We start from the raw sequence: 13793 nt of genomic DNA, 5'->3' as shown, positions 1-13793 counted from the left end.
AAATATCTAATTAACAACGGAAAAAGTTTATAACAAATCTAACCTAAAATTTGTATTATTAAAATATTTCACAAATAAATAATTAAAAACTATAAAAAAATGTCTGGCCACAAAAATAGAGCGTTGCAAGGAAGAAACACAATACAACATCAAAAAATAATTATAAACTGATTAAATTACACACAAAGATATTTAAACATCTAACACTTAGTTTTATGACCTTTGTGTTCAAAAACTTCATTGCATCTTCTAAGCATAGAGGTTATTTATAAGCTAATTGTTGGCTGTTGGCTTCTTCAGAGCTCAACTGAAAATTTGTTCTGTACCTATTTATATACTATTAGAAGGGGTCGAAGCTAAACGGCGGCATGAACATCATCTCGGATGACTGGTTCCCATATATGTGAACAAAAAATATGTTCCACACAAGCATTTTCCAATAAACAACTCTTTGCCTGAAACATATTTTTTTTGTAATGTTCAAATTTATGAACAAATGTCAAGAACAACTATGGGTTCTCCATTATCACCAGTCTATGGGAATAGCCCTCGAGACCTTTCATCTAAAACCAATATTATAGAAACGCTACGTTGATGATACTTTTGTTATTTGGCCCCATGGCCAAGAATCACTCCAACAGGTTCTTAGCCATTTAAACTCTATACACCATCGCATACGTTTTACGATTGAATGAAAAACTAATAATAATCTCCCATTCTTAGGCGTTCTTGTTAATAGAAAAACAGACCGAATATTGGGTCATTCTGTTTACAGAAAACCTACACACGTTGACTGATGTCTTAATGTATCACATCACCATAACAAAAAATCAATGGTTATCAACTCTCTTACAGAGTCATTAAACTATCTCACTGAACCCAGAATCTGAATGAACATCTTATATCTGCTTTTCTCTAAAAAAATTTCCACATTAAAGATATTAAGTGTTCCTTCCAAAGACAATGAGTCTGAAAGCAACCCCATACGTGCCACTTGTTCTTACTGACATTCAAAACATCACTGACCACATAACAAAATTTCTTAAGAAATATAACCATATAAACCAGATTTACAGTTTTTCCAAATATCTCTCAACATCTTTGATCTGTCAATAACAAAACTCCGTTTGAGGAGTTTACAGCATTCTAAATTTAGCACTTGTCCAAAAACCTCTTAACATCTTCGATCCGTCGTTTGAGATATCAGGATTTTACAGCATTGCATTCTGGGTAGAAGATTAAATAAGATTTTCAACTTTGTCATGAATCATATTTGAAAGGGTATCGAACTCGGATGAGGACAAAATGGAAGCAATTTCGAGATATAGTTAGTTACAGCTCCTCGAAGTGCTGCCCCATGGCACAACTTCTAATGTGAATATGAAAATAGTATTTTCTCCGAAATTATTACAAAATTACAGAAAGAAACCATTGAAATTTTTGCTGAAGATATTATTTCTCCGATTGCCCCCAAACCCGTCCGGTTATATTCCGGAAATGTTCGAAGTGACTCATATCTGTTGGAAACGAAACTGAAGTGGTAAAGTGGCGCTTCCCGCATGTTAGATCGGTATGTAATTAGGGTTTTTACAGACGGGAGTAGAAAAAAATACAAACAATACAGTTTTGAAGTATAGATGTACTCAAAATCAGTGAAATTATGTTTGTAACCTTGAAAACAAGAACAAAAAGAAAAAATTTGACACTCTGATGAATATTTTAAACCACATATCTATAGTAACTTAAAAGTACTTGGGAATAACTTGTGAAATATCGGACAATTACGAAATAACACACTCAAGGTAGCCTCTCTATTGAATGAGGAAGTATTACAAGTTGAAATAGGTGATTGTTCTGAAAATTTGGACACTTCTATATATCTGTAGAATACTTTTCTATGTTTTCTCTAACTAGTTTCAATTAAATGTTAATCACTAACATGTTAGGATTACCTACAATATAGATATACCATAAAAAAATATATTATCGGTTCAAGGGAAGAGAAATCAATAAAATCATTTCTAGTCCCTTCCTTTGATTTATATATCCTTGTTGGACCTTTGCCCTATACACGGATAACAATTATCATTATCTGTATATACCTAAATACTTAAAATTTTTCATATTTTTCAAAATAAAGGTGAATTTCTGTAAATATTGCATAATTTTGACAAACTTGCTTAAGGTAGACAAGAAATTTGCAAACACTTCAGAGAAATATCCTCAAATTCCTATAAAGAACACATTTTTTGACTCATATACTTTTTAAAAAGTTCAAGGTACACTTCGTTGCTTAGTTAACAGGTAGTTTATTTAACCAAGTGCCCCCAGATTTAAAAGTGAACATTTTGATAGGTAAAGCTGACTAGGTTTTAGGGAAACCAATTCACATTCAGAAAATATCTTTCATATTTCTTTTTCGTGAGGGATTTAATTTGTAAGCCTTATACCTATAAACTTTTACAGCTAAGCTGTATAATTGATAAAAAAATAAATTTTAATCAGTTTCTCAGTTATGATCTTTGAGTCCTGCATTCTAATGTCTTAATAAATAAGTTGTTTTTTGGAATATCTAATTTAAGGGATACATCTCTCTGAAGATGCTTCACAGGACATATGTTTGTAGGAGCGTCAATTCACTATGTGCTTCTGGTGAGATATTGGAATCAATTCTAATAGCAAAGTACTGTGACATCCAACTCTGAGTTCTTTGCAGCTATTTCTGCTCATTTTATAACCTGTCTCAGAAATTGCCTAAGATTTAGCTCATCTTAACATGCTGTTAGGGCCATAAATAAATAAAATAATAATTAAAAACACATACTTCAGTGGGACAACTTCGATACTGTGAATAGGTTCCTCAGTATTGACAATCTCCATCAAGTCCAACACCAAATAATTATAAACTTCTTCTCTCTCGCCCAAGACAATATTCCATTCGTGCAAATCTGATTCTGATATTTCATATTTTTTATAAAACCTTGGTGGCATCTTCTCCAGCATAGTCCTGGTTCGCTTTTTTAATTCGTAAATATAACGCACTTCATGTTGATATATTAGCTGCCGATTGTCTAACACTTTCTCCAATTCTGGCCACCTAAAATAATAAAATTAATATGAATCTGTTTATGCATTTTCCTTACTTCTGAAACAATTTCTTTTTCCATATTCTGTTATTGTTGGTTATAGTCCTATGCAACTGCTGGCATGTCATGGAGACGTTTACCAGATCTTCAACGGAGAGTTTCGGATATATTAAGATATTTTCTATCAATTCGACTGGTAAACTTTCCATTGCTTTTAAAAAATTCTCTTTCCGAGGAAAATACAATCTCCTATCAATTTGCTACATATTATGCACAGATGCAGCAGAATAAAAACTGAATTTCTTCTCCTTTTTAACGTCCATGTCGAACAATTAATCCAAGGCATTCGCCCATTACGGCGATAAGACTAAAGTTATTTTATGAAATACTAAATTAATTTTAAAGCCCGGTTGACACAATGCAATGAAAAAATACATCCATTTTTTCATGTAAACATTGCAAAGTGTTTACTACCAAATTACAAGAAATTTGGCAGATAACATAACCAGCCAATTTTTGCCGAATTTGTGCGTGTAAACTTATAGGTTTAACCTCTATGAAAAATTTAAATAAATTAGAAATCACGAAAGGTTGCCCTTAAAAGTGTAAATTATAAATAATTATTTATGAAATATGGCAAAGGAAAAATCTAGGTCGGAAAAATGTTTAAAAAGCAGTTGTAGAACCTCCTATAGACAGAACAATAGCGCTCTGTTAATAGGAGGTTCTACAATTGCTTCTTGGACATTTCTTCCACCTAGATTTCACTGTCGCCTGCTTCGCTTGATACAACAAACATATGACAGATCGTCGTTTTAAATTCGCCCGCCGCGAGCATGACGTGTGCTAAAAATTTGAATTTGACGCGGAGAACTCATGGGATATGATACTTGTTTACAGTTGTTATAGTTTAATTATAATTGTTTGCAAGTTGATCTTATATTTCTAGAAAACCAATATGCAGAAACATATCAAAAAACATGTACGTTTTGTTTTATCAAAACGTATTATAAGATTTATAAGTTAATTTAGCAATAGGCGTGATTTTGTTTAATGGCATTTGCACTTATCAAATTACGATTCTTGGAGTAGGTATTTAAAATGAATTGTTGATATTATAATAATGTATTAGGAATCATTTTATTAAGGATCAATAAAAAATATAGGTGTTTTTAAGATTAACTGTGAATGTTAAGAAAATTTGTTTTTTAAAATAATTTTAGTATAAATCGCTGTATTTCTCTGTAATATTCTTAAGATTAATTATAAATGTACAGTTTGAAAAGGAAATAAAATGGGAATAATGAATAAGAATCTTAAAAGGAAAATACTTTTTTTTGCTATAATAGTTTATGTGATAACATAAATCTTGTTAGTTATTGCAAAGAAGAAATATACATACAAAGAGCAATATCTTGGTTATGACTGGGGCAGAAATCAAAAGACTTTCATGGCATTTGGATTAACGATAATATATTTCTCACATTCAATGTCTAAACCTCGTTAAAGAAGGATCAGTAAACTCATAACAAAACAATTTTCTCAAAAATTGTTTCTCTAAAATTTAAAAATGGAGGTGTTAAGTAATCCTGAAAATCAATTACTTTTATTTAAACCAAAAAAAAAAAAGAAATCTAACTTAAAGTGTGGAAACTACTTATTCCAGTAAATTACTAAAGTTATAAAACAAATTTTCAATGTCATGAATACTGTACTCTCATAGAGTAAAGCTTTGGCATAGTTTACAAATTTAATACATCGGTGGTGGAAAGGCAGGACTCGAAACTGACGCAGACCTAATTTTTCAGGAGACCAAAAAAACTAGCTCATTATTTTAGAATCGCCAGTTTGCAAGCTATCACCCAACTCTTTTGAATGTTTTCCTCATTAGGGAACCGCAACAGCATCAAATCCTCGGAAAATGTTTTAATTCCGTTATCTGTATTGTAACCTGCAACAGAACACAGCATTTTGATAAAAAGTAATGAATCCAAAAAACAAAAAAGAACTGTCTATGTCTATATGCGCAATCTTTGTTGTATCATACCAAAATACCATCAAATCTAATGAAAAATTCTGAGAACGCCACAAACGAATTTCCATATTCGGCGAGTCTTGATTCGGTCTCTCAAATAGAAAAAGGAGAAACATAATATAGATATATTGTTTAAAATAAGTGACTGCCTCATGTTTATATCGGAACGGCGTGATAACTATAAGCCAAGCCAAATATGACTTAGTAAAATGATGCTTGTTTAAAAGACACAGAACGTATACCGGGAGTAGATGGATAAAAGGACATCCAGCCGAACCTAACCTCACTTTTTGGCTTGGACAGTTTGGTTGGCACCACGGACCACGGTTTGGTTAGGTTGGCACCGCGGACACCGGTTTGGTTGGCACCACTGACAACGGTTTGGTTGGCACCACGGACGACGGTTTGGTTAGGTTAGGGCGAGTGGCCAATGGCCGGGCGGCCAATGAGCGAACGGCCCATAGGCGGACGGCCAGGATGCATAAAAGAAGAAGACCCCCGGGGCGTGTGGCCGTGGGCGGGGGGCCCGTGGCCGGGAAACCAAAAAGTGAGGTTAGGTTCGGCTGGATGTCCCTTTATCCATCTACTACCGGGTGATTCATCGGCACACATTGACACATGCATGTGCATTTTCTAATTACCTTCCCTAGTTTCACAAAAAAGTTATAGGTACCATTAGGTTAATTTTATTGAAGGGTACTACCTGCATTAAAAAAATATTAACACGTTTGTTATTACTGATAACTTTTTCAATATTTTGTCTTTATTATTGCTCCTTAGATACTAGTCACCAGTTAAGCAAATTGATCTAGATTTCATGAACAACTGTTCGAGCGTAAAACAAAGTTACATGTGGCACTATTGATGAAAAGATCCGTGTATGGACACGCAGCGGAGCAGATCGGGTAGGGACACGTGTTACGCAGTACACCGCAAGAAGAAGCAATTCAGACATCTGTTTATAAGGACGCATGTTTCCTGAAATATCACGCTGCCGCCAGGCACATTATAACAATTTGTTTTTATTAGTAAAATTTAAGTGTTTGGCAATTCCACGACTTTTCATTCACGACCGAGTCCACTGCTTCCCTGAGCAAAAACAGCGTGGTCCTTCGACGCTCTTACCTAAGAAGTGTTGGTCCTTCGAGCCAGATTGGATTGGCAAAGTCAGAAACACGAACAAGAATCAACGAGTCACGTGAATCCTTTCCATTTATCAAAATCCCAAATCAAGTAACCATCTCGCATTTTCAATTTATCGAATTTATTTCTGAGGATTTGTTTGTGCTATATTTTCAACTGAACAAGCTCAGTTTCTGAAAAAATAGTAACGTTTGAAAAACAATAAAATTTGTTGGTCTCGTGCACGAAAGCAAATGACCAAAGGTTACAGCTTAATCATACTCGAGAAGTGATTATTGAGCGGCTTCAACGTTTTCAGAGTATTTTGAATACAGAACAAAATCATACAAATGCAATTCAAGTTCAATTTTATTGAGTTTGATAAAGTTCAAACAGATTTAGAATTTTTGGACAGTAACGAAAAAAGCAAGCCTTTAATTATTGAAAATAATCTTTATGACGTGATCGGTTTCGCGAAATCATGTCTGGAAACAGCAAAGCATACAAACGGCGCCAAAGCGGCATTCACAGCTTGCGCAGTTGCCAAACTTCCAACCATAGGTATGCCCGAACAGTTAAGAAAGCAAAACACCAGGATAGACAAAAAAGTCTTCTAAAAGTTGGAAAAGTTGGTTACATGCTACCCAAGTTAGGTCCGGAGAAATGTAAAATTCAGTATATGGACACGGACAGACAGAAAAATGTAGTTTTTGAAAAGGCTCGTTGCAACAGGAGAAGGCAGCAGCCCGGGGAACCAGTGGAATCTTTCATTAGAGATTTGCATGTTTTATCGGAACACTGTGAATTTGTTGGTACTTGTGGCTCTACGACCATGAAAAACGATTTTATAAGAGATCGAATTGTTGACGGTATTCTAGATCAGAATCTCAGCGACAGATTGCAGCTAAAATCAGATTTAAAATTAGAAGACGCAATTTTGGAGGCCAAGCAGGCGGAAATGCTTTCACGACAAAGTAACATTCTAATGGCGAAGGCATGGGGAAAGAGGTCCGTGCCTTGGACAAGAGAAAATATCGAAGCAGCAAAGGCAGCAGCGGAAAGACAGCCGGACGGGCACAAAACAAAGAAGTGACAGGATGTTATTTCTGTGGCCAGGAATCACACTCACGGGAAAAATGTCCAGCTCGGAAGGCAACTTGTTCACATTGTAAGAAGATTGGACATTGGGCAAAGGTTTGCAAAAACAAAAGCGTCAGGGCAGTGGAGAAAGAATCTGAGGAATCAAATTCCGAAGAAGAAAACAACAACAAAGATGGATTTATAGGATTAATGGTAGGATCTAATCAAAATTCAGACTCAATGTCACAATGGTTTTGTATGCTAGAAATTGAAGGGTTTTCAAATAACATTAAGTTTTTGGTAGACTCGGAAGCCGATGTGACTTGCATGCCAGAAAATCTTTTAAAAAAATTAAAAGCTCCGGAGGATGTCATATCGGGTCCAGATGGTCGACCTTTACATGTAATCGGTACCTTAAAGTTGGAAATCACATATCGAGACAAAAAATCTCAACTTCAAGTATATGTTTTAAAAAATTTACAAACTCCTATTTTAGGCAGATCAGGAATAGTCGATCTAGAGATCTTAAAATTCACAGGGCAAGTGAGTCTTCAAGAGATATTACCAGATGAGAAAACAAAAGTAGATGTAATCTCTGAATTTCCTAACTTGTTTAATGGTCTGGGGGAATTCAAGGGAGAAATTGAAATTCAAATTAAGGAGGGAGCAAAACCGTTTGTTCAGGCAGCTTCTAGGGTAGTACCTTTACCACTTTTACCTAAATTAGAATCCGAACTTAAACGATTTCAGTCTTTGGGCATAATTGTACCAGTTGACGAACCAACTGCATGGGTTTCGCCCATTGTTGTAGTTCCCAAAGGGAAGGGGGTTCGCTTGTGTTGCGATTATAAAAGACTAAATGAGAGCGTTTTGAGATCGCATTTTCAAATCGATAGAGTCGAGACTACTTTAGCTAAATTGGCGGGATCATGCTATTTTTCTAAATTAGATGCAAATAATGGGTTTTATCAAATCAAAATTAAAAGAGAGTGCCAAGTTTTAACAACTTTTATTACACCTTTTGGGAAATTCAAATATACTCGTTTACCTTTTGGAATTAGTTGCGCTCCTGAATATTTTAGCTTGAAATTTAACAAAATTTTAGCGGGAATAAAAGGCGTTGTTCAGCATATCGATGATATTTTGATTTATGCGAGTACAATGGCAGAATACGATAAGATATTGAGACAGATCTTGACAAAGCTTGCTAGCGAGGGGTTACGTTGAATAAAAGTAAATGTTTCTTTGGGGTTTCAAGAATCAATTTTTTGGGTCACTGGATTTCTGAAAAAGGAATAGAAATTAAACATTCTAGAGTGGAAGCTATTTCAAAATTTCCTGAACCAACTTGCAAACGTGAATTACAACAATGGCTGGGGATGGTCAATTTCGCAGGTAGATTCATTGCAAATAAATCGGAAATTATAGCTCCTTTAAATGAATTACTAAAAAATAACATAATCTTCACTTGGAAATCAATGCAAAAAGAGGCTTTTCAGAAAATAATATCTCTACTGAAACAGGCACCTTGTTTAGCTTTTTACGATCCAAATAAAAAGATAGTAGTCAGTTCAGATTCAAGTTCATAGCTTAGGTGCAGCACTTTTTCAGGCTGACGACTCGGGAAATAAAGAAATTGTGGCATATGCATCCAGAACTCTTACGCAGAGTGAGGAACGCTATGCGCAAATTGAAAAAGAATGCTTGGGATTAACTTGGGCATGTGAGAAATTTAGGGAGTATATTTTGGGACTTCCAAAAATATATTTAGAAACAGACCACAAACCGTTAATTCAGATTTTGTCTACAAAAAATTTAGACGGTCTAACCCCCCGATTACAGCGTTTCAGAATTCGATTAATGCGATATACTTATACTGTTATCTATACACCGGGTCAAGTTTTGACTGTGCCTGATGCGTTAAGTCGCAATCCTCTGAAGTATACCGAACCAGATGAGTTGCGAAGTGAAGTCGAGACACATGTTTCTATGATAATAACAAATTTACCAATTAAAGACAAATTTTTAAAACTTATCGCGGAGGAACAAATGAAAGATCCAGTTTGTAAAAAATTGATCGAGTACTCCTCTACAAGTTGGCCTGAAAAACATCAACTTTCACCCGATTTGACTTTTTATTATCAATTTAGAAATGACATTTCCATGAATGAAAATTTCTTACTCAAGGGTACGCGTATAATCATTCCACCCACACTGCAAAATCAAGTTTTGGATTTTATTCATTTAGGCCATCAAGGCATAACGAAATGCAGAGAGAGAGAGAGAGCAAAATTGTCCAAATTGCATTGAAGAGAGAATTAATATTAAAGAACCGTTTCAAAAAGATACAAATGTCGCGACTCGACCCTGGCAAAAAATTTGTGTTGATCTGTATAAATGTCACGAAGTTTGGTATTTAATAATAACAGATTATTATTCTTGCTTTTTTGAAATTAGTACTCTTGGAGAAAATATGACTTCACGAATAATAATTAGCAAAATGAAAGAGGTTTTTGCTCGCTATGGGATTGCTGAAGAGGTGCGAAGTGACAATGGTCCTCAATTTTCGGACGAATTTAAAGAGTTTGCCAATAAATATAATTTTAAACATATCACTTCGAGCCCTCGGTCCCCACAATCCAATGGAAAAGTCGAGTCTACTGTCAAAATTGCAAAAAATCTCATTAAGAAAAATAAAAATTCTTTTTTAGAAGCCTTGCTTTCATACAGATGTACTCCTCTTGGAAATGGCTTTACACCGGGAGAACTTTTAATGTCAAGAAAGTTGCGCTCAACTTTACCGATGTTGCCAAGCAAATATGAAAAATTAATTGACACCCGATCATCCATTGAATTGGGGGAGGAAAGAAAGAGAAAAGAAAACGAAAATTATGATAAGAGACATAGAGTTAAGGAATTATCTGAACTCATTCCTGGTGATGGTGTCTGGATTACGGATCTAAAAAAATATGGGAAAATAATTAAAAAATTGGATGAACCGAGATCTTATTTGATCCAAACAGATCAAATCGAATTTAGGCGAAATCGATGGCACCTTGTTTTGGCGTCATATGTACAGTTTCAAAACTTTAATAAAAAACCGGTCCAGGTACCAATGCCAGAAACATCTAAAAGTGATGCGGAAGTTTGTGTTTCATCACAGTCGGAAAATGAATCTAGTGCGGTGTCGGAAAGTAAAACAGAACAAAGTGCGTCCATAGAACAGTCCGTAGCAAATAGACGTTCATTGCGCCAACAGAAAAAGCCCGCATGGCTAAAAGACTTTGTAATGTTATTTTATTTAAAAGGGGAAAGATGTTGCATCAGGGTTTTCGGTGGTCTGTGATGTTCATATTGAGAGGTTAGAATGTGGGACTCTCGGCCCGGTATCTCGCATGCTTATGTCCGAACCTCATGACGCAGATTAAATAAAGGACTTTTAGTGGAGTTCTCTTTTATTACAAAAAGCCTCCAACACGACAGTAGTGACCGATGAATTGATTATTGATGTATGATGTTGTTGATTTGAAGATTGTTGCTCCGTATTGTTTTTGTCGATTATTCTTGTACTATCTTTCCCTTCATTCATTAATTAAATAACCTGGTTTATTACAAATTACAAAACCTTGGATTGTGAGAACCAATTTACGAATTTTTCTGAGAAAAATGTATGATATTTGGATTTTGAGTATTATTACAATAATTTCTACGCCAACAATTTTGAAAAATATGCCCTGATTTATTGCAAACGTGCAAAATTTCCCAGACCATAAATTTAAGGTTTAAAATTTATTCATTTCGAATTTCGATTTTATTTCTTGATCTTCGTTTTGTGCAATTTCTATGGCTTCTTCTAAAGAAGTAGGCTTCTGACCTTTAACCAATATACATAAATCTCCACGTAGACCGGATATAAAAACATTAAGAGCTTCCTCTTTAAGGACGCCTACACTGACTTCTCTACTTTCGACATTCAGTTTCGGATTTAAGGAATTGGTTAACTTTAGATAACAATTTTCAATTCTGTTTGTATAGGAAATAACAGGTTAGTTAATATTTTGTCTACAGGAATTTAGTTCTACTTGTCATTGACTACTAGTCCTCCTCTCAGACTATGCACTATGAAAACTTGTTTGAGATCTACCCAACTTTCGAAATGCCTATTCCTTACAATAGCCCTAGCATTGTCGGTTAATTTAGTTTCTATTAGCGTAAAAAGAACTTCTTTATGATCAACTTTAAGCTTTATCACAATTATCGATAAATTCGTATAATTTATTTTTCGTACCATTAAATTTAATGAGCATATCTTTAACGATTTCGATAGGTAAAACCATTTTTGACCTTTTTTGTGATTTTGGAGAGTTTGAATTTTTTTCGAGAGTTTAAGAATCTGGGTTTTCTTTAAAACTGTCTAGATTAGGATATGGCTTCCAATCCAATCTCACGGGTTTGTTCCAATCGGTTAAAGACTTCAGTTCTGCTCCCTTAGAATGGATTGTTGTCTTGCTGACGTAAATAACCGCGAGAGGCTTAATCCACAAGTCCAATAGCCGTTGTCTTCTAAATTTGTCAGGACTTCAAAGTCCCCTGACTTCTGATACCAATTTTGTAATGGAACTGCGGCGATCGATTGGTGTACTTAAAACACTTGCAGTATTTTTTAATTATTTAATTTAACGTGACTTGACAATTTGCACAATAACAGTACTGTAACTGAATCTATATTATCCTATCTAATAGTAGGTTTTCGATCCTCTTAAATACAATTCTGAAATGCATTATAATATGTACAAACAAAACAATTGATAATTGACAAGCTCGGGAACAAAGTTAAAATATTCAAGATAAGCAAGGGAAGATGATCACTATTTGCGTATAACAATTAAGAAGCAATTACATGAATGGAATTATTAAACTATCCTTACAAATATTTGGTCTTACAATCTAGGATGATGAACGGCTATAGGAAAAATACAGTTATATACAGGATGTTAAACTAATTGCAAAGGTACATTACATTTACTCCCTAGGAGGAAAATTTAAAGGAATACATTACTTTTAACCATCACTAAATGCTATCTTCCAATTAAGCTAATCTAGCGCTTCTTCGAAGAGAACTTTTTTCGGTATTTATTTGCGAAGAACAAGGGATTTCTTCGAGATGTACTAAAACTTCGGAATTCTTTTCTGACCATTTACAAATATTTAATGTTAGACTATTTGTTATTCTTTGGCAACAATTTCCCGATTCGTCTAAGCTTTTACATTTATTGAGACAATATTTCCTTATGATTTTATAAAATACAAAAATTAGAATCATTTTAGCAATGCTACAAAAAATGTATACAAAATAAGAATTAGATGTGATATTGTTGAATACATTATTTTCATTTGATCGATCGTTTTAACAATCTGGGAAATTTTTTCGCTCGCTGCCATAAGGGAGTCTTTGTCAAGATTAATAGCTTGAATTGGAATAAAATCGAGTTTTGTATTGTTAATTCTGTTCTTTGGTTTTGCTTGGTGTCAACAATCGCCTATTTCAACATATAAATCTGGAATAATAGCTTTATTAGAGTTTTGAAAGTTAGTATTTTCTGATATCAACATTAGTAAATAATTTGCAATTTTTATCTATACTTAAAATTCCAGTTTTATTAAGAAAAATGTTTATAGGGGGAGTTCGAAAACATATGATTATAACATCTGTGTGTTTTGGCAAAACATATAACCAAGTATTTGATAATTGTAATCTATGCCAAATTTCTAATGTCGTTTTCATTACTCTGCTATCACATTCACTAGGTATTTGATTATTAGTAAAAAGAAGTTTTGTTTCCCATATTGGACGGGTGTGCGTGTTATAGAAAGGATCTACTATAGGACAAACCAAAGTTTGCAATTCGAATAAGACGTTAGAACAGTGTAAGTGGTTTTATCTTCGGATACCGCAAGATAATTAATTGAAAATAATATGAGAATCATAGTGGTGGAATCTTTATGAATAGGAAACGATATCAAGTTGTAAAGTTGATAAATTCTGGTGTTGAATATGACAAAAATTATTCTGTTATCGTTAAAGAAGTATTTAGTTGTAACATGTTTTAAATTTTTGAAGAAAACTTCCTATTTTTTCTAAATTTTCGTTAAATTTTATTATTATTTAAATCAGTAATTGTATTATTAAAGTTAGTGAGTGTAGTTCGTACAATATTAGATTACTGTTTTAACAGTTCTAATAAATGTTTTTCGTCAGAGTTGACTTTATTATTTGCAGGGTTGTAGTATTCAGCATCTTTTTCGTCCAAAGTACCAAATAAGAGTTTTTAAAGTTTGTTCATGTTTGTAAATAGTAGCGATAATTTGATCTAGAATATTAATATAAGTTTTACCTAATGTTAGATTATTTAATACAGGATCTTGACAGAGTTTTTTAGTTTTTTCGTAAGTTAATTCTATAAATTTGA

General features: G+C 33.9%; 1 protein-coding gene and 1 pseudogene across 1 annotated transcript in view; both read right to left on the bottom strand.

Moving 5' to 3' along the window:
* LOC132703262 (F-box only protein 21-like) overlaps positions 1–3358 on the bottom strand; it is a 28441-nt gene extending 25083 nt beyond the window's left edge. The window contains exons 1-2 of the mRNA XM_060672411.1: positions 3144–3358; positions 2825–3097 (exon numbers count right to left, since the gene is read on the bottom strand). Coding sequence (XP_060528394.1) covers positions 2825–3097; positions 3144–3295 — 425 coding nt within the window. The 5' untranslated portion in view covers positions 3296–3358. The remainder of the gene's footprint in view (positions 1–2824; positions 3098–3143) is intronic.
* A 4335-nt stretch (positions 3359–7693) lies between these two features.
* Positions 7694–11660, bottom strand: LOC132702871 (uncharacterized; annotated as a pseudogene).
* Between the last annotated feature and the right edge of the window lie 2133 nt (positions 11661–13793).

This window comes from Cylas formicarius, unplaced genomic scaffold (genome assembly GCF_029955315.1).
Source record: "Cylas formicarius isolate icCylForm1 unplaced genomic scaffold, icCylForm1.1 PGA_scaffold_6__28_contigs__length_40554024, whole genome shotgun sequence".
NCBI classification, from domain to species: Eukaryota; Metazoa; Arthropoda; class Insecta; order Coleoptera; family Brentidae; genus Cylas; species Cylas formicarius.
This window is presented reverse-complemented; position numbering and strand designations above follow the sequence as displayed.